Source organism: Ovis aries, chromosome 2 (assembly GCF_016772045.2).
Source record: "Ovis aries strain OAR_USU_Benz2616 breed Rambouillet chromosome 2, ARS-UI_Ramb_v3.0, whole genome shotgun sequence".
NCBI lineage: Eukaryota > Metazoa > Chordata > Mammalia > Artiodactyla > Bovidae > Ovis > Ovis aries.
The window spans coordinates 95,814,851-95,842,804 of record NC_056055.1 but is presented as its reverse complement, the minus strand read 5'-3'; the positions used below and the strand labels follow the sequence as shown (position 1 = coordinate 95,842,804).

The 27,954-nt window shown below is 39.3% G+C and overlaps 2 protein-coding genes across 7 annotated transcripts in view; both read right to left on the bottom strand.

Annotated features, from left to right (window-relative positions):
* The window catches only part of TEK (TEK receptor tyrosine kinase), a 99,054-nt gene extending 92,791 nt beyond the window's left edge, over positions 1-6,263 (bottom strand). For all 4 annotated transcript variants that reach the window (XM_060411016.1, XM_027964593.2, XM_060411017.1 and 1 more), the window contains exon 1: positions 6,048-6,263. In XM_060411016.1, coding sequence (XP_060266999.1) covers positions 6,048-6,099 — 52 coding nt within the window. In that variant the 5' untranslated portion in view covers positions 6,100-6,263. The remainder of the gene's footprint in view (positions 1-6,047) is intronic.
* On the bottom strand, positions 192-27,876 carry LOC101110567 (large ribosomal subunit protein uL6-like). Of its 3 annotated transcripts, XM_060411022.1 has the most exons (4): positions 27,509-27,876; positions 27,259-27,350; positions 7,295-24,198; positions 192-6,439 (listed from the first exon to the last, which is right to left on the bottom strand). In XM_060411022.1, exon 3 carries the CDS (start codon positions 18,243-18,245, stop codon positions 17,607-17,609), a length of 639 nt encoding a protein of 212 aa, XP_060267005.1. In that variant the 5' UTR covers positions 18,246-24,198; positions 27,259-27,350; positions 27,509-27,876; the 3' UTR covers positions 192-6,439; positions 7,295-17,606. The 3 variants fall into 3 exon arrangements, with proteins under 3 accessions (XP_060267005.1, XP_060267004.1, XP_060267003.1); XM_060411021.1 differs by having other exon boundaries at positions 27,259-27,876; XM_060411020.1 differs by having other exon boundaries at positions 7,295-27,876.
* Between the last annotated feature and the right edge of the window lie 78 nt (positions 27,877-27,954).

The following is a 27,954-nucleotide window of genomic DNA, read 5'->3' as shown; positions in this document are numbered from 1 at the left end:
ACTAAATTTCCACACGTACAGAAAAAAAGGTACAAATGACTTAATATGGCCAGTGAGGCCCTTCCTGATCTGAACTCAACCTTAATTCACCACCCCCTCCTACATTCTAGCCTTACTCAACTTCCCTGAGCTTGCCCTGCTGTTTCACACCCTGTGCTCCTTCTGATGGGAAATTCTTTCTTCCCTTTTCCTTTTTATCTACTTTGTTTTAAAATCATTTGGCCACGAATAACTCATAACTACATCAGCCATAATTTTGGGCAATATTCATTATTATTTAGGAGTTCTGGGAAAGTGAGGAAAATCTAACCTACAGATTTTCAATATTAAATTATATTCATATAAATTTAGCAATTAATGAAGTTAGCATTATATGTTTTTAGTCACTGATGTTTAATTTGGATTTTAGAATTGGACTTTTAAATTACTGAATCCAATAAGTATTTTTACAGCTCTTAAAAAGCTAGACTTTTATATACCCCTGATGCTGGGGAAGATTGAGGGCAAGAGGAGAAGGGGGTGACAGTGGATGAGATGGTTGGATGGCATCACCGACTCAATGGACATGAGTATGGGCAAACTTCAGGAGATAGTGAAGGACAGGGAAGCCTGGCATGCTGCAGTTCATGCGGTTGCAAAGAGTCAGATACGACTTAACAACTGAACAACAACAATAATTATATTATTTATCATAGCATCTTATAATTTATTCTCCTTTATTTATCTTTCCTACCAAAAAGTGAGTTTAGCAAGGGGAAAAAAATGATTCATCCTTTTTTTGCATTCCTGGTATCCAATACAATACTTGGTACAAAGCAAGTCCTCAGTGTGTCTTCACTGACTGAAATGATAGTTGAGTGAATGAATGAATATGGGCAGGCAATAACCCAATAAATATCTATTAAATAAAAACTATGCATATCTTTTAAGTAACATTCAGCAATCATACAATACATAGTATTAGGTAAAGCTCTTGCTAAACCCACTTTCAAACCCACTATACCTTTCATGTTTCACACCTGAGAGAAGAAAGGGATTTTCTTTTGGCCTTATTTACATGAAATATTTAACATAAGCCAACGTTTTAAGATATGAGTGATTACTACTTTCAATACATATATGAAATTGATTATTACTGTTATTATTATTTCAATGTTTAAAAACTCTTCATATAACAACAAACGTTTTCTCTCTTTTTTTCAGGTCTGCTGTGGCATACCAAAAGTTTCTTACTGTGGCATATTAAACTCCAAGCACTACAGAGAATAGTAAAGAAATAATACCCTTTTTCAAGATGTTAAAGGTTAACTGGGCTAAATCCATGTGCCCAGAGTTCAAAGACACAGCCTGTGTGGTAAGGGAACTCAGAATTAGAACTTCATGAAGAATTGGCCTAGGCAAATTGAGTTGAATTTTGTTTGCAGAGCAAGCATGGAGGATGTCTTTTCCAAATGGATAGAACAGCATGAACAAGAGCCAAGAGGAAAATATACATCAATTGTGGAGAAGGACATGGCTGAAGTGGAACAACCATGAATGGGATAGGTGAGAGAAAGCACTGGAAAGTAGGCCCAGTGTTCTGGCTTCGTACTGGGAGAGCAGTATGAAATTTGAGGAACCAGCTAATATTGAAGGCTTTTAGAAGGAGACTGCTTCTATGAGTAGTAAGTGACCCCTCTCCACCTGGAAAAGATTAGACTGGTCTTAAACAAGCACAGTGGTCCTCAGAGCAACAGTTCTCTTTCAATTATACTAGCTTCACTTGCTAGAGAGTTCTTACTGGCCAACTAATGCATATGCATTATCACACTTGATGTTTATAATGACTCTAGGGGTCAAAAGTATTCTCAACTGTAAAAGATGAGAAAACTGTGTATTAGAGCAGTCAAATAACTGGTCCATGGTCACTCAATTTGAGCTTAACTCCAGGTGTGTAAGAGAGTCCCTGTTGGCTCAGTAGTAAATAAACTGCCTGATAATGCAGGAGACCTGGGCTCCATCTCTGGGTTGGGAAGGACCCCTGGAGAAGGAAACGGCAACCCACCACAGTGTTCTTGCCTGGGAAATCTCATGGACAGAGGAGCCTGGTGGGCTATAGTCCATGGGGTCACAAAAGAGTTGGACATGACTTAGTGACTAAACAACAACAACCAAGTGTGTAACCTCACAATCCATACTCCAGATTCCTTCTCCTGCCTTCTTGATGAGCTCCACCTCAGTCTCAGAGCAGTGGCTTCAAGAAGTCATCACAGCCCAAGGGCATGTGCTTTTTTTTCTCCTAAGCCAAGTTGATCGAGTTACAATTCAGTGTAAAGTGAGAGTAGCTGGGCCCACATTCAGAAAACACACCCAGTTTGATTTCAGTGAGCAAAGATCTTGGTGGCTCTTTGGAACCTTTACCTACCTCCTAAGTCATCAATCAGAAGCCACAGATAGTGAAACGAAAAGGATCCTCTTTCCACATTCCTAAAATCTATCCATCACCCAATCTGATCCCTCCTCAGAGTGGGAACTCACTCCTCAGGGGGACGGTGATCCGGCTTTTAGAAAGTTTCTGTCAATAAAGTCAAACTCTATCTTTTGTGCAGCTCCCTCAATCCCTGCATCCCAGACCTGGAGAAATACAGCACTGATCTATGTGTCATCTAAATGGAAACCCATAAAAATACTGCTCCTTCATCTCTTCTCTCCTGACTAAATGTGCTCATATGACCAAGTGTTTAAAGCACTTATCCTTCTGCTTGATTACTGTTTGCTGTCAAATTTCTTAATGTCACCAGTGTTTAATGGGTCCGCTTTGAGCAGTAGATTGAAGCAATTGCCATCTCTAAGTCAGACCTTATATTTTTACTAAGCAAATAGTTACAGCTATGTATTACCATTTTAGCAAGTAAAGCACGTGTTGGCTCCTGTAAATTTTGTGTATCACCAAAACTTAGATGTCACCCATAGAACTCTCAACACACCAGATCTGACACTGAACATAATCTATTTATTGAACCCCAATGCATAACTTGACGTTTATCTATTTTGAAGTGGTATCTTCTGGCTGTGTTCCAGCCTAGACAAATCTATTTGAACCCTGATTCGGTGCTCTAACCAACAAACCATCTATAGGGAATAAATTGGTGACACAATCACACACATTTTTTTAGGAATAAAGTTCCAGGAGATGAATTAATGTCAGAAAAACCTGGAGCTCACCCATCTGAATCCCTGGAGGATATATAGCATAGTCTTCTGAGATGAACTGGACAAGTCCCTCTCTCCAGGAGAGATGTTTTAAAAGAACCAAACTCTCAAAGGAAGTTCTCCCAGGGTAGGACTGAAAGGGAGAGGCTGAGACCTCCCAAAGACAGTGTTTAGGAGAGAATCTGGGGAGAGGGCAAAGAGCCTCCCTCTGAGAATAATTCCCAGGTGTGCCTCTGATCCTAGCTTCCACACCTCTACCCTTGATTACTCAGGCTTGCTACTAGCCTTCTAAGACCAACCCTAATCAGGAGGTTCCATCTGTGACCATCTCCCTGATCTTAGAACTGAATCTCCTCCGCCACTCCAGACAAGATACTCACTATCTCTGAACCCAGTTTGTTACTCAAAATGTCAAATGAGATAGGAAAGAGGCAAGAAGACAGGCTATAGAGACTTTCCATTGGATCATGTTGATCACAGAGGACATATTATGATAAAGCACAGAGAGTGATTTGTTTCATTGGTTTTCTTTCTATACAATGCTTTACAGAGAGTAGCCTGGTTTGGTGAGAATGGGACAGAAGGGGAAATCTAGTATATTTCTGAGAACTTGTTTGTAAGCTGGTACTGGCCATGATCCTCCATTGGGAGGGAAATCTACCAGAATCTAGGTGGATTTGATAGAAGTCTTCTAAAAGTTACATACATCCTCTTATGCATTAGCATCTACCACCCAGAGTCACCTTCACTGAGGCAAATGTGACATTCTGTTAGTTGCTTCTGTTCAGAAGTAGGGAATGAGGAACAACTCACTGAACTAGAGAGAGAAGTCTGTAAGTCATGAGCCTCTCACTCCATTACTGTAGTTCACCAGTGGAGTTTGGTTTGAAGAATGGGATCCCATGCCTGTAGACATAATTATACTGGATTCTTGCTGTTGCAACTCTTAAGCCTTCAGTGTTCATATTCATGGAGGCTTAGATGGAAAATGTAAGTTAGGATTTAGCACAGCAGATCTACTCCAGAAACCCACGTTACTGGTGTTAACCTTCATTTTCAACAAGAGCATGAAACCCCTCTCCTTGAGTCTCAGCCTGCTGAAGTTAGCACTGTACTTTCAAGAAAACTAAGGTTTAGACACAGAGTAACTGTTTTGCCACATAACTTTTTTGCATGTGTGTGTTTGTTTAAAAGTACTTTAAAACAAAACTGGGGTATAGTTGCTTTACAATGTTGTGTTAGTTTCTGCTTTGTTTGATTTTATGACAGCTTTTCTAAGCCTATATTGCAAAGTGCCATAACATAGTCACTATGGGGGGAAAAGAATTAAAACAGAGAGTGTGTCTTTGTGTGTGTGTGTGTGTGTGTGTGTGTGTGTGTGTGTGTGTGTGTGTGTGTGTGTGTGTGTGTGTGTGTGTAGTAGTTAACCTAAAGAAGTATTTCAGAGCCACTATATACCCCTGGTCTTTGCATTACTATAATCCCTGATAAAGAAGCAGTTCCAGATTTCAAGGTCACTGATAGATGTCACACAGAAAAAAAAGCAAATCGAGAATGAAATTATGACAATTATTTGGCTTAAACATGCATATTGTTGGAGAAATCAACATTATTTCCATATGAATATAAACAATTTCTACATAAATACTGAATCTATCTCAGATAATCTTTCATTTCCCAGCAGTTTCTGTTACTCAGTCTTAAAATATTACTATATCCTCAATATATTGATTACTGACAACAAACTCAAGAGCTATAAACAAACTACTTTCCATGCAATTCTGTTATATTATTGGATTAATTTCTGAATAGTTAATAATATTGGAAACATATGAAAAATATAAAATAGTATAGCAGTTAGTAAAATTTGATCCAAGTATACCTAATATAACATAGTCCACATCATTAAGTTCAGTAAATTTTCCCAAATTCATTTCTATTTTCATTATAATAATTCTAACGCTTTCAAACCGAAGGGGAGAGATTGATGGCCATTACATTGTGATCTTTATCTCATGATTTGATACCACTTTCATAGGTGTCCCACAGGGTAAGTGAAGTACGAGCCACGCCACCATCCAGAGAATCTGAGCAACAAACACCTTAAATCTATACTCAGGCCAACCATTCCTTAAACCCACAATAGGTTTCAATACACTCCTGATGCCAGTGATCTGGGTAATTGCCTAAACTTTCATTTCACTGGGCCAGTGAAGACTTTACAAATCACTATATGCCAAATAGTTTTTGAAATAAAACACAAATTAGCTAACCCTTATCTCCCTGACCCCAACTATAGCAAAAAAAAAAAACCCAAAAGCCTAGCATTTGACCACTTTGAATAAAATAGGATGCAAATACGAAAACTTTATAGAAAAGCAATTTTGTTCTCATTTTTAAAATGACACTCTATAGTGCCTTAAATGGGTCCCCATCATTCTCAGCATAAATTTGACTTTTTTTTCAGTGACTGAAGATTTTCTCTGAAACAGGTAAAGCCAAGTTTCTTCTTTTTTTTTTTTTTTTGTATAGAATAAGGAAACAAGCTAGAATGAGGAGCAGTAAAATAATGTCCCACAGTAAATATGTCTCTTCAAATAAAGTGACCTGGTCAGTCCCCACAGCATCTGTGGTGACACAGGGGGCAATAATCCAGAAGAGAAACTAGAAAGATCAGTTCACACAACAAGGACTTTCTAGGTGAATCCTTCCATATACTGAATGGAGACTCACAGAGAAACAGTCCGTGTCACAGCTGCCCCTTGTTAACCAGCAATAGGCGTTGGTGAGAGAGCCCAGAGTCACTAACTGTTAAAAAAAATTTTTTTTTTTTAAATAATAAAGCCAAACCTTACCAGAAAGGAGCAAGCTGACTCCGCAGAGAACTAAGCCGGCTAAAGAATCCATGCTTCCCCAAATCTCTCCATCCAGTTTCCGCGGACATGCATGAGGTCCCAAGGATCCTTTCAAACACCCAGAGGTTTGTGACTTTCCATTCGCCTGTCCTACTAGGTCTTGTTTACAAGTCAGAAGCAAGAAGGAACAGTACAGAAGCGGGCAGTCACAGTCTCATTTCTGTCTGAGCACAGGGAGTTTTAAGTTCCTTTTTCCTGTTTCCTTTGTAGATTAGGATGGGAAAGGCTGTATCTTAAAGGCGTTTGGTATCAGCAGGGCTGGGGGCATGGTAAGCCCTGTCCATCTTGCAATTCATCAAAACACTTATCTATGGCTGCTGCTGCTGCTGCTGCTGCTGCAGGGGTAGAGGAATTTTAGTTGGAAGTGTGGGTCCTGGTCAGCACTTTCAAAAACAATAGGGGTATCCTCTCTGAGGCGGGAAACTGAGAATAACAAGCCCTCCACCTATGTATGGTATGTGCTGATGACTGGCCCCTCTCAGCCCTCTAACAGCTCTCACGGGTCTACTTGGGAGCCCTGATAGAAGGGGCTTTTGGGTGTGGGGAGCAGTTTTGGCTTTTGTTTTCTTGTTTTAACCCCACGTGGTTTGAATGGGGAAAAGACGTTTTCGTGATGAGAGAACACAATCCCCCGCCCAAAACAATTAATGTGTGTTAATTAACAGTGAGGTCAACGCTCAATGTGGCCACAGAGACCAGAGTCCAAAATTGTTAGCCTGTTTTCTTTTACACAGATGGCTTCTTTTTTGGCCAAGAGCCCGAAGATATCTATGCTACTGGCATTAATTTTTTTATTAACAACTCATCTAGAGATGATCTAATTTCTTAAAGAACTGGCAGAGAAGGATTTCAGTAATAACTAGGAGGGATTTCATGGTTACTGGCCAACTTACTTTCAGAAGCAAATTATATTCAAGATTTTTTAAATAACCTGTGTAAAAACCAAATAGTGTAAGTTTTAGGTGGGGATAAAAATATTATTTATAAGAGCAGAGAGAGTACACAAACCAAAAAGAAAATAACCACTGGGGTAACCATATCTACAACAAGATCAGAGACCCTAAATTTATGCAGATGACAATATCACGAAAATATGAATTCTGAATTTAGCACGGAGAGCCCATACCTTAGTCATCACCCTGCCTTTATGCCCTAGGAAAGAGGTCTCTGCTCTTTTTCCTACTCACCACAGGAAACGGCAGATGCTGCTAGTCTTGCCGGATTTCTGTCTTGGGTTTTATCACCTCAGTGATGATCTTGAGAATCGATTGATGTTTCCAGGCAGCTAGAGAAGCTCAGGCTGTGTTTTCAATAGACCTGGGTTCAAACACTGGCTCAGCCACATGTAACCTGAGACAAATTACTGAAACTTTGAGTCTCAGCTTCAGTAGCTATAAAATAGCAATAATATCTCCATCAAGGGGAATTTTTGAGAGGATTAAATGAGGTTTGAAAATACACAGAAACATCCAGCACTGTGTCTAATTCATAGGAGACTTTTGTTAATTGTGTTAACATATTTCCTTTCGTCTTTCCATTCCGTCTCTAAAAGCTTCCTCCAGAAGTCTAGTCTCTACTTCTCTGAGATGGCTTCAAGTCTGGCATCCTAACGAAGCATTCTAGGAGTCAGGGGTTCTGGGTACTAGTCCCAGGTCTGCCATGATCTGCCTGTGAGGCCTTGGACCATTCACCTCCCCATCTCTAGGCCTCGGTTTCCTCAACTATGCAAGTGAAGCATTTAGACTGGATATGACTAATTCCCCTTCTGATGGTAACATCTCATAGTCTCAGTGACTAAATTATCCCTCTCAGCATCTCCATGCTGATTCCTAGGTCCTTTCATCTGGGCAGTTCAAAGAAGATGCTAACTGTGTATCTTTGTCACTGTGAAAACCTAAGGGGTGGGAGGGTCACAAAAGTGATTTAAGCACATGGTATCTGAGACTTTGTGAGGCCCCCTGGCCCCAAGCCATATGGAGCAGCGGTGGAAGGAAGGCCTTGGAAACAAACAAATCCCAGCGCACCTTCCTCCCAGGCACAGCTTCCCCTGTTTGTGCTTGATGGGCACACACGGAAGCTGTCATCGCTCTTGCTCCTTCCTGTTTGCTGGTTCTTGAGGGCTGAAGGTGTTGCTACCTTGTGTCCTTACCTGGGCTGCCTGTCTCTGATCAGCTTCATCCGTCCCCATCATCTAGAATGATCTCCTCTTACCTAGGGCTGTCAGTCATGTTCTTTCCTCCAATATCTAGAATGGGTGACTCATTTTCACTCTTCTCTCTGTAATCCAGAAATGTTGCTCAGTTTATTTTTTCATTATCCAAAAGAACTATGTAGTTTAATTTCATCTTCCAGGATCCAGAAATATTATTGCATGTAATCATTTTCCCTGTTGTCCAGAATATTGATTCCATATAATAAGCAAGCTGGGTTTCTTGAGTCTATGATTATACAGCTAGTTAAAATGTGAAGCAACTTTTCTCTGGGATGTCTGAACCTTTGGTGTGTAAATTCCAGGTGTAAAGTGAAGATAACTTGTGAACAAAAGTTCGCAGACATGCTGTGACCCAGTTTTCTGCCTTACAGGTATTAGAACACAGTGAACCAATTGAGGAACAACAGTATGAGCTTCACGACCAAGTGTGGGGCCAATAGGTCAGCAAAGCTGATTGGCAACAGGTTGGGAAGTTGCAAAACTGGATGGCATGCCAGAATTTCCAAGGGAAGGGAGAGGCCATTTCCATGTCTGGACAGGACTTTCCCCAATACATAACGTATTAAGGAAATACCACATACTTGGACATGGCCACAACCCTTCTCTTGAACGCTGGCTGCGGCCATCATCAGGGTATCTCCATACCCTGAGGAGCCTTGCTGGGGACCAGCTGGGTCAGCTTTCTATCCTTCAGCAGTTCCACCCACCCAGAAACATTGAAACGCTCTTCCCATTCTGGCCTAATTAATACCTAGTTATCTTCTGGGTCTCAGTTTCAGAAAGGTCTTCCCTGACCTGTTCAATCTGAATCAGGTCTCCCCTGTTATTCCTTCCCATAATCCTCTCCTTTGTTTTCACAGTACTAATCACCACTGGTAATCATATACTTGTGTCTTCTTCTTTTTGATGTCTCTTTTCCCCTCAGCTGACAGATACCTTCATGAGGCAGGAAACATATCTAATTGATTCACCACTGAATTCCTAGATCTGAGCACAGTGCCTGGTAAGTCATAGTAGGTCTTGAATAAATACTTAATGAACTAACACATGAATCAAAAGACTCCCATCATTGTTTATATACTCATACCTTGAAAAGTCTTTGGAGTCAGGCAAACCTAGATCGCAAATTTAACTCATATCTCTGAACCTCAGATTCCTCATCTTTAAAATGGAAGTAAATAATGTCTAATTCATGAGATAACATAGTATCTGGCACAAGTACATATTTAATAAGGGCTTTCTATAGGTTTCTTCTCCATCCACAACCACCACACCACCCCTGGACTGCAATATAGAGTTACTGGCAATGAGGAAGCAAGCTCCAACTAAGGCTAAGTAACCTGCGCATCTGTGGGTAGCAGAGGGAGTATTAGAAGTACTTCCAAAGGGAGTATTAGAATCCTGGTCTCTTGGTTTCCAATTTTTCTCAAAGTTTCATATATGGCTCTCTTTTTCACAGCTCATCTGTAGACCACAATGTGCAAAAAAGTAGATAAAGAGAAATGTAGTCAACATCACAAACACCAACCCAGGTATTTAGGAAAGAAGTCAGGCCTTAGGAAAGAATTTGAAACTTGACAGGTAATGGAAAAGTTTGATGACACTGATAAATGCAGACATTTAAAAATTTTATTTATTTATTTTTGGCTGTTGTGGGTCTTCCTTGTCATGCGGGCTTTTCTCTAGTTGTGGAGAGCAATGGCTCCTTTCTAGTTGCGGTGCCCTGCCTCCTCATTCGGAGAAGGCAATGGCACCCCACTCCAGTACTCTTGCCTGGAAAAATCCCATGGACGGAGGAGCCTGGCGGGCTGCAGTCCATGCAGTCGCTAAGAGTCAGACACGACTGAGCAACTTCACTTTCACTTTTCACTTTCATACATTGGAGAAGGAAATGGCAACCCACTCCAGTGTTCTTGCCTGGAGAATCCCAGGGATGGGGGAGTCTGGTGGGCTGCCGTCTGTGGGGTTGCACAGAGTTGGACACGACTGAAGCGACTTAGCAGCAGCAGCAGCAGCAGCCTCCTCATTGGGGTGGCTTTTCTTATTGCAGAGCACAGGCTCTAGGGAAGCCGGGCTTCAGCACTTGCGGCTCCTGCACTCTAGAACACAGGGTCAGTAGTTGTGGTGCGTGGACTTAGTTGCTCCACAGCATGTGCGATCTTCCCAGATCAGGGATCAAACCAATGTCTCCTGCATTGGCAGGCAGATTCTTTACCACTGAGCCACCAGGGAATCCCAAATGTGGACATTTATCACTGTGCTTCCAAAATAGCAGGAAGTAATATCAGAATCTGTGGGCACCCCACTGCCATGCTCTAGGGAAGGGAAAGGGCCTTCCTCACTAGTCAAGCTGGCTATGTGTGAGTTTTCCAGACACCATTATAGCAGAACAAGAGAGAAAACCAAACCAATACACAAGCAAGCAAAATAAGCAAAGAAATGAGGCACTTAGCTAATGTTTCATTTTTCCATCTCTCCTTTTTGTACTTAATATGTGAAAAAACATCTACAGAAAACAGTAAAAGTCTTTGAGATGGATTAACAAAAGTAGCAATGGATAAATTAAAAATGTGATGAGGTATGGGAAATAACTTACACAATGTTCCTACTGTGTTAGTACTGCATGTCTAGAGGCCACTATCACAAATATGTAGCAAAAGTCTTAGATGCATATTCTCTGGCCCAAAATGTCCACTTTTACAATATAATGCAAGCCCAAAGCAAATTTGTGCCCCAAAATTTATGTCTGAAGTATTGTTGATAATAATAAAAATCTGAGGCTTCCTTGGTGGTCTAGTGGTTAAGAAACTGCACGCCAATGCAGGGGACATGGGTTCGATCTTTGGTCCGGGAAGATTCCACATTCTGCGAAACAACTGTGTACCACAACTACTGAGCCTGCGCTCTAGAGCCCATGCTCTGCAACAAGAGAAGCCACCACAATGAGAAGCCTGCACACAACTAGACAATATCCTACACTCAATAGAGAAAGTCCATATACAGTAATGAAGACCCAGTGCAGCCACAAATAAACTGTTAAAAATATCAAAACATGGAAATATTCTAAGCAGCCAAAAAATGGATTTTTTAATATAAATTATGGTAAGCAGTGAAATACCAGGCAAATGTCAAAATGTTGTGATGGAAGCATACTGACATGGAAAGAGTAAAGGATGCTTATGGGATATTATGGGCTTCCCTTATGGCTCAGCTGGTGAAGAATCTGCCTGCAATGCGGGAGACCTGGGTTTGATTCCTGGTTTTGATCCCTGGGTTGAGAAGATCCCCTAGAGAAGGGAAAGGCTACCCACTCTAGTACCCTGGCCTGGAGAATTCCATGGACTGTATAGTCCATGGGGTTGCAGAGAGTGGGACACAACTGAGCAACTTTCACTTTCACTTTCATGGTGTATTTGGGAGAAAAAACAGATCAGACAGCATGACATTTACACACATGCACACACTCTCTATACATGTATATTTATCTATCATACATACATATACATATAACACAGAAAATGTTATAAGTTACTATTTCTGGATTATTGAAAAACCGATCTTTATTTTCTTTATAATTTTCTATACTTTCAGCTTTAAAAAACTAATGAATCTATATGCACAAATGAATATAATTGGGGGAAAATCCTTGAGATAGTTGACCCAGGGCAGTAGGATGTCCCTTAAAACATCCACTGGCAAATATGCAACAGAATGCAGGTGAACTTCAGCCTGTGGCAGGTGAGCAAACAGAGTGGACTGTCAGCTTCCCGCAGTGCAGCCCTGGCATTCTGCCTTTTGCAGGGCTGGGGGCACTGAAGCACCACAGCCATCACGTCTGGCTTCTCAAGGACTTTTGTGAACTCTCTTTGTGAACCCACTGTACCTAGCAGTGGCTAGCAGAAAAGGAACGGTCATCTACAATTAAGTCTTGGTCTTCAGCCCAGACACCACAGTTAAAGTGGCAACACCCACTTTGGTCTGGAGCAGAGTTGATGGCCATGGAAAATACCTGACCCTCTCTGAACCCCACTTACTCTAAATCTTTTTTTTTTTTTTAGCATCTAAATGGCAAGCGCTGTGCTAACTGTTGTAGGAAGAGACACAGATATAGACAATGTGGTCTCTGCTTTTGAAGCTCACAATTACATAATCCCAGCATAGTGACAATGCCTCAAAACAGGAAAAGTTAAGTAAAAATTAGACATTGTGTAGTTAAATACTGAAGGGTGGTACTGGCAGTAAAAGTTGTCATAGTCTGTTTGGGATCCTTTACCCCTCAAGGCACTAATTCTCATGCTTTTTTTTCTTCTCCTGATATTTCCTTGGCACACATGGCATCTTTCTAGATAGACTACAAGCCCCATAGGCAGGGCCTCAGCTCTTTTAATGTGCGCTTGAAAAGAATATGTATTCTACTGGTGGCTGGAGTGTTCCAAAAACTACACTTAGGTCCAGTTGGTTCATAATGTTGTTTAGCTCCTCTCCATCCCCACTCATTGATTTTCTACCTGTTACACTAGTTTCTAAAAGCAGAGGGTTAAAGGTTCCAACTATAATTATGGATTTGTATTCATGCTTTCAATTCCATCAATTTTTCTTCATATATTTTAAAGGTTGTTAGTTTCATTCATATTTAAGATTGTTATGTGTCTTTGTAAATTGACTCATTTATCTTTCATTAATATCTATCTTTATCTCTGATAATATTTCTTGTTGTGAAGTCTTTAATATTGTGGTAACTTTTGAAATTATCACAGTAGACTTATTCTCTAGTCTTCACAGTTACTTATTTACCCATGGCTCTACCCCAAAACTGCCATCTATGGGGTTGCACAGAGTTGGACACGACTGAAGCAACTTAGCAGGAGCTACCCCAAAAGGGCCATATAGAAAAAGGAAATCTTGAATTATGTACTGAAACCTGAAGTGTTTACCAGGTGAACCATGACAATGGCAGGCAGGAGGGAAAAACAGGCATTTCTGACAAACAGACCAGTAGCCTGAGCCCAAACATGACGATATGAAACAGTATACCATGTTGTTGTTGTTGTTCAGTTGCCAAGTTGTGTCCAACTCTGTGCGACCCCATGGACTATAGCACACCAGGTTTCCCTGTCTTTCACTATCTTCTGGAGTTTGCTCAGACTCATGTCATTGAGTCAATGATGCCATCCAATTATCTCATCCTCTGTTGCCCCCTTCTCCTCTTGCCCTCAATCTTTCCCAGCATCAGAGTCTTTTCCAATGAGTCAACTCTTCACATCAGGTGGCTCAAGTATTAGAGCGTCAGCTTCAGCATCAGTCCTTCCAATGAATATTCAGGCTTGTTTTCCTTTAGGATTAACTGCTTTGATCTCCTTGATGTCCAAGGGACTCTCAAGAGTCTTTTCCAGTACCACATTTCAAAAGGATCAATTCTTCAATGCTCACCCTTCTTTATGGTCCAACACTCACATCCATATATGACTAATGGAAAAACCATTGCTTTGATCATACAGATCTTTGTTGGCAAATTGTGTCTCTGTTTCTTAATATGCTGTCTAAGTTTGTCTTAGCTTTTCTTAAAAGGAGCAAGTGTCTTTTAATTTCATGGCTGCAGTCACCATCTGCAGTGATTTTGGAGCCCAAGAAAATAAAGTCTGTCACTGTTTCCATTTTTTCCCCATCTATTTGCCATGAAGTGACGGGACCAGTTGCCATGATCTTAATTTTTTGAATGTTAAGTTTTAAGTCAGCTTTTTTTACTCTCCTCTTTCACTTTCATCAAAAGGCTCTTTATTCATACTCTGCTTTCTGCCATAAGGGTGGTGTCATCTGCATATTTGAGGTTGCTGATATTTCTCCCTGAAATCATGATTCCAGCTTGAGCTTCATCCACCTGGGCATCTCACATGATATACTCTGCATATAAGTTAAATAAGCAGGGTGACAATATATAGCCTTGACATACTCCTTTCCCAATTTGGAACCAGTCCATTGTTCTAAGTCCGGTCCTAACCGTTGCTTCTTGACCTGCGTACAGGTTTCTCATGAGGCAGGTAATGTGACATGGTATTCCCATCTCTTTAAGAATATTTTACACAGTTTGTTGTGATCCACACAGTCAAAGGCTTCAGCGTAGTCAATGAAGCAGAAGTAGACGTTTTTCTGGAATTCTCGTTTTTTTTGTTTTTTTTTTTTTTATGATCCAACTTATGTTGGCAATTTGATCTCTGGTTCTTCTGCCTTTTCTAAATCTAGCTTGTACATCTGGAAGTTCTTGGTTCACATACTGTTGAAGCCTAGCTTGAAGGATTTTGAGCATTACCTTGCTAGCATGTGAAATGAGCACAATTGTATGGTAGTTTGAACATTCTTTGGCATTGCCTTTCTCACTGTGTTATGGTAAATGTAATGAGCAAGGCTGAAATAAGTGTGAGAAAGGGCATAGCCTGAGACAATGAGCATTAAGCAAACTGGGTCCAGGTTTAAAATATCCTAGTAAGGTCTATAACAATGGGAAAGAAAAGATTTTAAATCAAAGAATATCATGATTAAGTGGCATTTTCATTTTAGGAGGATCACTCTGAGACCAATAGACATGTTACATTTGTAGAGATTAAAGTCAGGAAAACTCATGATAGATGACTATTGTAATATGTTATTTAAAGATTCTAAGTCTTAATTAAGGCTATAATCACTTCAGAGGTAGAAAGAATGACAAGTGTTACAGTGATATAAATATTAATTTTAATGACTGGGGTTCACACAGAGGGAGGATAAATCCAAGGTTGCTGCTTTGTATGATGAATGGATATGGTAGAACTCACTAGGAAAGGGCCACAGGGCATGAAGCTCTTCTGTGGGGAAATACAAAAAATTCAATATGAAATTCTATTATAGATACATTGGCTTGGACTGGGCATGGGATCAGTTCAGTTCAGTCGCTCAGTCATGTCCGACTCTTTGCGACCCCATGAATTGCAGCATGCCAGGCCTCCCTGTCCACCATCACCAACTCCCGGAGTTTACCCAAACTCATGTGCATCGAGTTGGTGATGCCACCCAGCCATCTCATCCTCTGTCGTCCCCTTCTCCTCCTGCCCCCAATCCCTCGATAGCCAAGTCCAAATAGATGCTTAGTTTGCTGTGAGTGGATACAATAGTATGAAACTTATGAGAGGAATCTGAGTATTGCCCTGGGGACTGAAGAGCTAACCTGGCATGCAGAGCAGCCTGGACCATAAGGAGTCGATGGAGGAAGAAGAATGAGTAGAGGAGTGTGAAAGACATGACTATTAGAGGCAGGAAGAGGGCTCTTTGCAATGACTCTAACAGAGTATTGTCACTCTGGTTTACAATTCTTGTTTCCCTTCTAGGCTATGAATTCTTCAGCAGCAAGGACCAGGTCTTAGTCATCCTTGTATATCCAATATTTAGCACAGGGCTTCACTCACAGATAACTAAATGAAATTTTGGTAAATGAATACAGAAGGGCCCACATTTTAGAGAACAACTTGACCATTCAAAACAAAACCATTGCAAATGTCCTTAGATGGTTGATAGTAAATTGGTTGATAGTTACCAAATTGTCTCTGATTCAGTCCAGATATACACTATAGAAGCCAGCTTTGAAGGAGCTGGTAGAAAAGCAAGAAGTACAGGGCTTCAGAACTGCCAACTTAAGAATTACATAGATCCCACACAACTGGCTATTTTACCCTGGCTAACTCAGTTCTTTGAAGTTTAGTTTCCTCATATGTTAAATGGGTGAAGGTAGAAGGGCACTCTCTTTTGAAATAACATTTAATTTGTGTAAAGAATCCAGCATAATGGCTGAAAATGATGACAGCTCTTATCATAATCAGATATAATTCACACTTTTTACAGGTTTCAAAACAACCACCATCCCTTGTGACAACTATAGAGAAAACTGAATTGACTTTGCTGCTGCTGCTGCTGCTGCTAAATCACTTCAGTCGTGTCCAACTCTGTGCAACCCCATAGACGGCAGCCCACGAGGCTCTGCCATCCCTGGGATTCTCCAGGCAAGAACACTGGAGTGGGTTGCCATTTCCTTCTCCAGTGCATGAAATAAATCTACCATGCTTCCTTGTAGAAAACTGTCTGCCCATCTTTTTCTTATACTATGAATAATGCATACGTATCTCCAGCAGCTACTTTTACAAAGATTTATAGAGTTGAAACATGAAATTTACAAAGCCTTTCAACTCTATTTAGGAGACATTCCAGTTTGGAGAACTTTATATTTTGATATCTTAGAAAATCAAATAAAGGTAGTTTAACTAGTTTCTACATAAGCAGAAGTTTATTCAATTCTGTGCTGTTAGCACTGATGGGTGAAGTGTCCAAGAGAAGGTTTCTGAAGAGGCTGTTTTTTGCACATAATATTTATAATGACAACATGTATGTGTCCATACATGAAACTGAATTTATCCCCCACCAGGTCAGTCAGGAATATAGGCATCTCACTGTAAAATAACTAAACAGTAATTCTTTGACTTCTAAAACTGCCTGCAAATCTGCTAGAGGTTCAGGCCCAAATCTCCGCTTTTGCCCCCTTGAGGGTTATAGTAAGGGTTATGAGATGGTGGGGTTATGAGATACTCTCTTGTGCCTAGCATTGGCCCCATGAGGGGCTCTGCATGTTGTGACTCATGGCTACTCATCAGCTCTGTATTGTGAACTCTTGGCGTGGCCTGCACTGCCCTGCAGGAGCCATCCTGCCAACCTCTCCAGCTTTATCGGAGCCTCCCCTTGGCCTCTGCACTTGGTACAATGGCCTCCTCACTGTTCCCGGAACATTCTAAACTCATAGCCCGGTAAGCCATTCCCCCCAGGGGCCTTTATAATAAAATTTCCCTTTGTCTTTAAAGCGTTCTCTTAACCACTTCAGTGAAGTGGCAAAGAGATGGAGAAAGAGAACAAATTAACCTTAGATTGTGTATCTTCTCTTCAGCCACACCCATCCACTGAGATAGCAATCATGGTCCTTCTTGTTAGATACAGAAACAAACAAAAAAATTGTAAAGAGGAATTTAACAAAACAACTCAAAATAGAAACCATTTTTTTCAGTAAGAGTTTTTTTCTCTTGAATTTGGCAAAATATTCTATAAAAGGCAGACACAGAGTCTGTCTGTGCTATAAACTTCTTGACACTGGAAAGTCCATATTTGTTTTTTTTTTTTTTCAAATCAAGAGTTTTTATTGTCTCTTTAAAGGATCACAACTGAGCCCACAGAACCATCTGCTATCTTGTTGTTTCTGTAGCAGGATCACTGAGATCTTATTCATCAGCCTGCTGAACTGTTCCTTTTTCAGATACATAGATACCATCCAAAAATTTTCTGATATCCTTGTTTTTAACTGTGGTGGCTTGCTGAATCAAAGCAGCTGAATTTGACACAAGTTCAATGTCATTTCCTTCAAGAATCAACTCATCTTTCTGGGCTTGAGATACTGAACAGGCAATCCCTGGCCTCATTCGAACCCTGCGTATGTATTTTTCACCCCCAAAATTTCGGATTTCCACAAGAGAACCATTCTCCTGAATAACAACGTTGATGGGGAAGTGGGCATACACCGACCTCATCTTGTAACGGAAGCCCAGTGTAACACCCTTGATCATGTTCTGTACGTGACTACAGATTGTGCGAACAGTGGCCAGTTCCTTTCTGTTTCCCCACCATTTGTCAACACGGAGCCTCTTCTTTTTCTTTCCAAGGAGACTGAGTTCTACATTGATGTGATTGAAGTCCGTCCATAGGGTGCCTCTGGGGCCCTTCACAATAACTGTCCATCCCTTCAAGTTAATGTCGACATTTTCTGGGATGTCGACAGTCTGATTGCTGAGAATGGTCTTCATTCTCGCAGTAGATGCAGCAAAGCGGAAGTCCATATTTGAAATGACTTCTGAAATTGGCATTCTAGCACCATATTAAGTTAATAATATTAATTGATGTTATTTGTCAAGACTTTAACCTGGCTTAAAGGACAGAAAGTCTATAAGCAGGAAGTTTATTTAATAAAAAGAAATTCACTTAATCATGTATATACATTTAATTGAAAATGCAGATACATATTAATAATACCTACAGACCCATACACAATTCATGCTATGGTGGATATAACCAAACTAGACTGTCTCTAAGTTGAACAGGTAAGGTTCTCCCTAGTATAGCATAGCATTTCAAAATCAGGAAAAGAACCATAAAGGCCTAAGCCCACCATTTACTAGCATATTACACAGGATATTTAATCTCTGCTTCTTTATCTGTAACAGCAGTTTGAAAGTACTCACCTTATGAGGTTGTTATAAAGACTATATGATAATGTATATGCAATACTTAGCAAGGTGCCTGAGATGGGGTATGTACAAAATAAATATTACTATTAATATTGTTAAAGCTTCAGAAAGGAAATTAATAGCCATTTGTATGAGGCTTGAAATAATGTATCTTAGTGATTAATTTAAAAGATGAAATAATTAATATAAGAACTGTGCACATAATTTTAAGTGATCATAAGAAAAAGGAACTATCATAAATAACTCATGTATACTTCTGTTTTAATTTATTCCCAAATGCAATGGTTTACTCAAGTGTGGCTTATGCCTTGATTGCCTCTTTTAGAAACAAGAAACGTTGGGTAACCTATTCTCCTCAAAATATTAAACAAAAAATGTCAATAGGCAAATAGAATTGAAACTGAACTTCCAGTTTAAAGACAGTGAGATGGTCACATATAGTAACTACTACTCCCTCTCAAAATCATTAAAATAGAGTCAATGAATTCTTTAAGGATGTAAAACCAACCTGCCAAAGAAAATGGGAGAGAAGGCAGAAACCACAAAATTTCAGAAGCTGGAAAACTTGTTGGGCTAGAGTTACCTAATACAACAAGCACAGAAATGCTACTGCTAAGCGACTGAATCTTGATAAGTTTATCAGAGTGCTCCTATTAATAGGAAGAACACTAATAGATGTTAGATAGCATTTTGAAAATTTCCTTTAGTAATTGCCATGAGGAAACATGAGTTCTCTGCATAGTAGGTATATAATAAGTAAAAAAAAATTATATACTAAATTTGCACACTTACTTTAAAAATATGATAGAAAGATGAAATTTAGCTAAATAGGAAACTGGTCAAAAAGGTAAAAACTTAAACTATAAGACCTCTTTCCTAAAGACCAACAGGAAAAGGGCCTGATTAATTCATGGCCAAGTGAGCTAATGACAAAAGATAACATGAAGATGAAATCTGAAACAAAACAATTGAAGTATTCTTATTAGCTTGCTTTCTCAACACCCTGAGAAACTTAGGGAATGAGAGTACTATCTTAATTTCTTACCACTTTAGTTTTCTTGTTTCTTGCATTATTGTTGTGTGTAAGATGAGAACATTCTGGAAAATATTTACATATATTTTACTGAGAAATTTGTCAACTTTTAAAAGTACTATACAGATCTGATTTTATAGTTTTTAAGAAATATAACATTAAGTCAAATTAAGTGGGTGACATGTTCCTGTAAAGGGTGAAAGATTCTTACTCTATCCCTGCGAAAAGTTAGGGGTGGGATATATAATATTCTTTCACAGTAACATTGTCTTTCTTTATCAGCTCTAGGTTTGGATAAGCTCTAGGTCTGGTCTTCATCAGATTTCCACTGAACTGAAAAGAAGGGAGTGAAGGTACAAGCAGGCATATCTCACAGGGTGGGAGTGACTAAGAAGTACTGTATCTCTTCTTTTAAGTCTAAATCTTCAAAGAGAGTAATGGTTAGAGGGTAGTTTAAACTACTAAGCCAAGGAAATGCACACATCTAATACCCAACTGTCAAACGGGAGATTCACAATTTGATTGCATAACTGGAGGGTAAAGAGAATCTTTGGGATTAGAATAAACAAACATATATACAAACAGTTGTACAAGATCTGTAAAAACCCCAAGTGGTTCTTCCTATAATTTGGAGAACTTTTTAAAGAAGGGTGCCCTGGACATTCAAAGCTTATCTAGCAACAACTCAAATTCAATGCAAATCAAACAGAATTATCTTCCTAATCTGCTCCTCTGCTTTTGACTCCTTTTCTGTATGACAGAGCTTATTAGTTGTGTTCTATTCATATTTTATATTCCATTATTCTATCTGTACTTTTAGAGAAATCAGAACAGAAAACTCCAATAAATTAACACTAATAAATTTTATGTAACGTAACCTCTCCAGACTTCAGTTCCCCACTTGTAAATGAGGAATCAAATCACATAGGTAGAACGCAGAAACCAGAAACATCTGTTCATACCCCAGGTCTGCCACTCACTATGTGTGCCGTCCTAGGAAATTTTAGCACCTTATCTGCATCAAAGTCTGCTTGCTTTTACATTTTTCACTTAATGATTTATCTGATGATGTTCCCATGTTTGTTGTTATATTGTAGAAAGTTAAATAATAGCTTTGAGCCACAAAATTAGTCTGACATATACTGCAGTTTGTATGTGTTGTCTTTTTTGTTTGTTTGTTTTAGATATAATTGAAAGGCTTCTAGTAAAATGCTCCAATCCACTTGACAACCATGTTCCTGCCTGCTTAAGTGACTGCCTCTAGTTGCCTCCACCTGAAATATCTTCCTCCCCATGTCCATTTATCTATTCTCTACTCACACTTCGAAGCCCAACTCAATTCTCATCCTATCACTGAAAACTTACCTAAATATTTCAATGAAAATTAAACAATAATTGACCTTTCTGTATGAACAAGAAATTCATTATGCATTTCCATCCTTTGTTATTGCTCCTTAGTCACTAAGTCTTGTCCGATTCTTTTGTGACCCCATGGACTGTAACCTTCCAGGTTCCTCTGTCCATGGGATTTCCCAAGTAATAATACCTGGGAGTGGGCTGTCATTTTCTTCTCCAGGGGATCTCCCCAACCCAGGGACTGAACCTGTGTTTCCTGCAAGTCTCCTGCATTGCAGGTGGACTCTTTACCACTGAGCCACTAGGGAAGCAATTTCTACATTAGAAATGTATAATAAACTACTTGTTTTCCATGCATGACTTGTGCTTAAATTATTCATTCTCTTATTTACTTCCTGTAAGCTCATTGAAAATCTATGACATGCTCTGAGATCTTGGACTTTATATAATATTTCTTTGTAAAATGGGAATGGAAATTCCTGTCTTTTACGGTTGTGGAAAATTGAATAAGATAACATATACATAAGTACATATTAAAAAGCAAGAGACATTACTTTGCCAACAAAGGTCCGTCTAGTCAAAGCTATGGTTTTTCCAGTAGTCATGTATGGATGTGAGAGTTGGACTATAAAGAAACCTGAGCACCGAAGAATTGATGCTTTTAAACTGTAGTATTGGAGAAGACTCTTGAGAGTCCCCTGGACTGCAAGGAGATCCAGCCAGTCCATCCTAAAGGAAATCAGTCCTGAATATTCATTGACACTGACGCTGAAACTCCAATACTTTGAAGCCACCTGATGTGAAGAACTCACTCATTAGAAAAGACCCTGATGCTGGGAAAGATTGAAGGCAGGAGGAGAAGGGGACGACAGAAGATGAGATGGTTGGATGGCATCACTGACTCGATGGACATGAGTTTGAGTAAGCTCTGGGAGTTGGTGATGGACAGGGAAGCCTGGCATGCTGCAGTTTAATCAATAATACTTGAAATTTGCACAAATCTATAATAATTCATCATTGAAAACTAGAAGTCAAGATAGGAAGTAAATCATCTAAGGCAATTTGTTCTTACAGTGGAAAAGTATTCCCTAGTACATTATAACAAGACTGCAGTCTTATAAAGTCATTAAAAGTTAAAAATCTCCTTATTTCCATTATATAACATGTGAGAATATATAATAACTTCCATTGAACAATATTAGCTCTTACTATCTATTGAGCACTTTCACAGCAGGCACTGTGCAGATGCTTGACTGTATTAGTTCATTTCATCTATTAATATATTCTATAAGGAAGACATTGTTTCCCTTATTTTGCAGTTGCTAAAACTGAGAATTAGAGAAGGTTGGTGGTCCTGGGTTACCCTAACAAGTGGCAGACCCATGATTAAAACCCAGATTTGTCTACCTCCAGAACTCATGCTCTTAACCACTATTCTATACGTGTTCCCCATTGTTCTGAAACAAATTTCCTTTATACTGGATTGACCAAGAAGTTCATCTGAATTTTTCCATAAGATGGTATGGAAAAATTCGAATGTACTTTTTAGCCAACCCAATGGTGTAACCCTTTCTTCTCCTGGAAAGGCTGTTATAGTAATAACCCAGTCTTTTAGCTGATCTAAGTCTGGTTGTAGGGCTTCTATGATATGTAGTGTATCTCAAAAGAAGGAAACCCTAACAAAGGACTTTCCTTTGTTGTGGTTTACCTAGTTTTCTTCACTATACAACACTTTTTTTTTTTTAATACTAACACTGAGCATAAGTTTTTTCTTACCCCTTTAAACATTTTTTAGTTGGGAGATGATTGCTTTACAATGTTGTGTGGTTTCTGCCATACAACATCACAAATCAGTCATAACTATACATATATATATATATATCCCTTCCTCTTGAGCCTCCGCCCAGCCCCCATCATCCCGCCCTTTAAGGTTGTTACAGAGCACCAGGCTGGTCTCCCTGGGCTATACGGCAGCTTTCCCCTGGATATCTGCTTTATACATGGCAGTGTATATATGTCAATGCTACTTTCTCAATTTGCCCCACCCTTTCCTTCCCCACTGTGTCCGCAAGTCCACTCTCTATGTCTATATCTCCATTCCTTCCCGGCAAATAGGTTCACTGGTACCATTTTTTGAGCATATGTTTTTCAATTCAGAATTTTATAATGACAAAAACAATCCATTTGTTAAAAAATATCTGTTCAGAACCTACCATATACAAAGCATTATTCTGGGCATTATTAAGAATGAATGGGTCCACATTATTTTATAGACCAATATATACTGCAAATTATACAGAATTATAGTAAGGTCATTGTTTCATTTTCTTAATAAAAATCCAAGTGCCTACTAGCATTGTTCAAAGCACAGGTGTGTACCACAATTAAAAACACAAAGTTCCGTCTGTTATGGAGCTCAAATTCTAGGTGGGTTAGAGTAGAGGTGGCAGAGAATTAAATACTTAAGAATATATCATAAAGAGATAACATTGTAAGTGCTGTTAACAGAATAAAACAGGCTAATGTAAGTAGAGTGTTGGGGGTGGAGTTCAATTGAATGATCAGAAAAGGCTTCCTCAAGATCCTGAAAAACAGATTTGTGTGTCCAGGCAAAATGTTTAGCAGAGGGAGGTCACTAGAGGTTTTAAGCAGAGGAGAAGATTGTGATCTAATTTATATTTTAAACGTATTACCTCAAATAAAATTTCTGAATGATGAATAACATCTTATACAAAGTGAAAAGATAAGGCATATCCTGAGAGAAGTTTTTAGGGAAATATATATATATATGTAAATAAACTATATATGTGATGTAAATAATTAGGATTCAAAACAGTAGTAGACAATGAATATGAACAGATAATTCACAGAAGAAAAATTAATGCAGTACTCTTGCCTGGAAAATCCCATGGGTGGAGGAGCCTGGTAGGCTGCAGTCCATGGGGTCACGACACAACTGAGCAACTTCACTTTCACTTTCATGCATTGGAGAAGGAAATGGTGACCCACTCCAGCGTTCTTGCCTGGAGAATCCCAGGGACAGGGGAGCCTGGTGGGCTGCCTTCTCTGGGGTTGCACAGAGTCGGCCACGACTGAAGCGACTTAGTAGCAGCAGCAGCAGCAGTTGTGTGAAAAGATACTCGATCTCACTAGTCATCATGGAAATCCCACTAAAACAACAATCTGAAAATAGTTAAAGTCTGAAAATACCAAGTCCAGGAGATGACTGATGGGGCTGTAAATGAGCACAACCACTTTAGAAAGAACTAACTGAAAATGTAACACCTTATAATCTAGCAATTCTATACCTAGGTAATTAAAGTCATAAGCATGAGCATAAAGTGTCACATAGCGGAATGTTAACTGGGGTATTATAATAGAGAAAAATACAGAGCAACCTAAACACCAGTTGGTAGCAAAAGTGTAAAGAGTAGGTTGTGGTTTTTTAATACACTGGAATAAAATAAATAGCAATTAAAATGAATAAATAAGATTTGTAAGAATCAACATGGATAGCTTTTTTAAAAGTAATGTTTGATTGAAAAAATAAAGGTGTGTAATGATAGCTTTTATGTAGATTTGTTAAGCACACAAAATAATTCTATATTTTGTTTACACACACTCATATGGAGTAAAAGTATAAAAACAGCCTTGAAGGATAAGCACTAAATTTAAGATGATGATTTAGGGCTACAGGGCTAAAGGAAGAAACAAAGAAACATCACCATACATCTAATATCTATTTCTATCATATTTGTAATATCATTCATATCTGTAAGGACAAAATATTAATAACTTACTAATTCCTGGTGGTGAGTATACTGGTATTTGCTGTTAAAATTCTTTGATTTAATATTTACTGATTTTTAATTTTTTTCAGTGAAATCAAAAGTATTATTACCATAGCTGTGCTTAAAGAATGGATTGTAGAGAGGCAAGAGATCACTTAAGGTCCAAGTGAAACATGATGGTGGCTTGAACTAGGATTATAATTTTAAAATGAAATTTTAAAATGAAAATAAATAGACTAAACAGGTGATATTTTGGAGATAAAATTTTGCTGTTGAATATAAGGGGTAAGGGAAAGAAAGAAATGAAGGATGTCTCTGTTTTAAATCTGTTTTTGCATATAAACTTACTTCATACTTGGAGTTTGATTTTGTTGGGCAAAAACATAGATAATATGAAACTGTGCAGTTTCATTAAATACCATTTAGAGTCACTTCCCTACTGGCTCAGATGGTAAAAATATCTGTCTGCAATGCCAGAGACCCGGGTTCAATCCCTGGGCTGGGAAGATCCCCTGGAGAAGGGAGTGGCTACCTACTCCAGTATTCTTGCCTGGAGAAGTCCATGGACAGAGAAGCCTGGCAGGCTACAGTCCATGGGGTCACAAAGAGTTGGACAACACTTGCACTTTCATAGTCACTTGAGACAGTTATTGGTTAATTTCTTCAGTTACAGAGATATGAAAATTAAACTTCTGTATTTTGTTGGGAGTTGCTCTACTCCCAAGGAACACAATGGCAGCACATAAACAGAACTTGGTTAGCTCAACCTTCCCTTCATCTGGACCAGACCTTCTCCCAAGTTGCCCAAGGCAGTGACTAGATCTTCAGCTCTCTTAGTTATCTGTCTTGTAGTGGCAGTGCCAGTGAGTATCTTAGAGGAAACTTTTGAATTCTACCCTGAATCTATATTACTACTCCCCAAATGAACAGTGTGCTTGCCAGTGAAACACAGCTTTAAGAAAAGTCTCAGCCACAATTTCAAAGACATTATAGACCCTCTCATACAGACATTTTGGAGCCCATGTGAGTCTTAAAAGTCCTGGGTTATTCTGGGATGTTGGTCAGAATATGGCATTTAGGCTCAAGGTGGATCTTAGGGACAGAAGCTGTAACATTCACTTGAGCTTAGTTGCTCAGTCATGTCTGACTCTGTGAACCCATGGGCTGTAGCCCAGCAGGCTTCTCTGCCCATTGGATTCTCCAGGCCAGAATACTGGAGTGGGCTATCATGCTCTCTTCCTGGGAATCTTCACAACCCAGGGATCAAACCCAAGTCTCCCGCATTGCAGGCAGATTCTTTACTGTCTGAGACACCAGGGAAGCCCCAAAATATTGGAGTACCCTATCCCTTCTCCAGGGGATCTTCTTGAGTCTGGAATCGAACCAGGATCTCCTGCATTGCAAGCAGATTCTTTACCAACTGAGCTACCAAGGAAGCCCATAATATTCATCTGAGTACCTTTAATCACTTTAGAAAGTGATTATTATCCCATAAAATTTGAGAAAGCTGGTATGAAATAAATGAGATGTCAGGTCCTGAAGAACCCCTAGAAGTTTTACATTAATGCCTCAGGAAAAACATATTTTATGGTAATAAAGGTTTCATGAATTTGGCAGTGGGTTTACAAAAAGACACTTGGTTTAATTTTTCGGTATCAGTCAGTATCGACATTTACCAAGAAAAGTTATCATCAAATGAACTTGCACTGCTTACTCTTCCATTAGGATTTAAGTTCAATCTGGGGAGGAATTTTATTGGTTTTGGTCACTTCTTTATTCAATTATTAGTTGAGTGAATGTGATAAACAGAAACAGACAGCCTTACTTTCTGGTATGGTTGTCTTTATATGTACAGATATGTTTTGCTTTCCTCATATGATGGAGTTTATATCATTAGCAGTTCCTGTTATTGGCAATGAAATTATGACAAATAAATATGAGGATGGAAACTATAATTGGAGAGAAAGTAATTGCAGGGGGTTGTGGCATACGCTGCATAAATCATGGCTGTAATAAATCACCACAAAATTAGTGGCCTAAGGCAACACAAATTTATTATCTTACAGTTCTGGAAGTCAGAAGTCTGAGGGGTCTAGGCTAAAATCCTTCTGGAGGCCCTGGGGAGATTCTGTTTCCTTTCCTTTCCCAGATTCTAGAGGCTGCCTGCATTTCTTGGCTCACAGCTCCTTCCTCCCTCTTCAAAGTACATCAATTGCTTCTAAATCTCATGTTTTATCTCTCTGGCTTGGACCTTCTTGCCTCCTTTTTCAAGAGAAGTTTGTGATTTCATTGAGTCCACCCAGATAATCCAGAATAATCTTCACATCTCAATCCTTACTCACAATTGCATTGTTTCTTTTGCCAAGTAAGGTAACATACTCACAGCTTCTAGGGATTAGGATGTGAACATTTAAATTCTGTGTACCATAGCTATTTTAGAAATCTTACTTACATTGATGTTTTCACTCTTTGCTCCTTCACTATGTTGTTTCACTAAAAAACTGAAAAATTTTGAAACGTCTAGAGGCACATAGCAGAGTTTACCTGGAATAAACAAAATTGGAAATTTATTTCCATCTCAACCAAGAAGATCTGATTATATAACAGATGGGAGCAAGGGGACCACTACTTCTTTTATCATTTCAAAAGATTGTAATATGAGTTATAAACAATGATTTTCAAACAGTAAGACTAATCCTTACCTCATCCCCATTCCTCACCTTCCGAATGTACTGAAACCTGCGTTTCAGTTAAATTCAGATGTGAACTGAGCTTCAAAATAGCAAACTTCGTAGGGCAAGCTCTTAGCTGAAGGATGTTGCTTTTATTCTAAACATTTTTTTATAGTTTCTTTTTTGGAATTGTCTTTAAAGACAGTTCACCAGACACACAGGAAAACTGGCTCGTTATTTTAAGGTCACAAGGTACTTTGCCTACTCTGTCTTCTTCCCTTCCCCATTGTTTTAATCTGCTCGCCTTCATCCTTGCTCCTTCCTCTGCTGATACTAGTGCCAGAGATCTGGGAGGTTGAGAGGAAGGCCTGGGGAGCCAGAGCGCGGCTGGGAAGGGGTCGAGGAGAGCTTCACGTGGAGCTCAACAGGTAGCCGACTGCAGTGTTACCTCGTTTGTGTGACCCAGCCTATTTTAA

Bases quoted from the DNA above. Each gene is read 5' to 3' on its own strand.
- LOC101110567 (XM_060411020.1), bottom strand. From the start codon at position 18,245: ATGCCAATTTCAGAAGTCATTTCAAATATGGACTTCCGCTTTGCTGCA.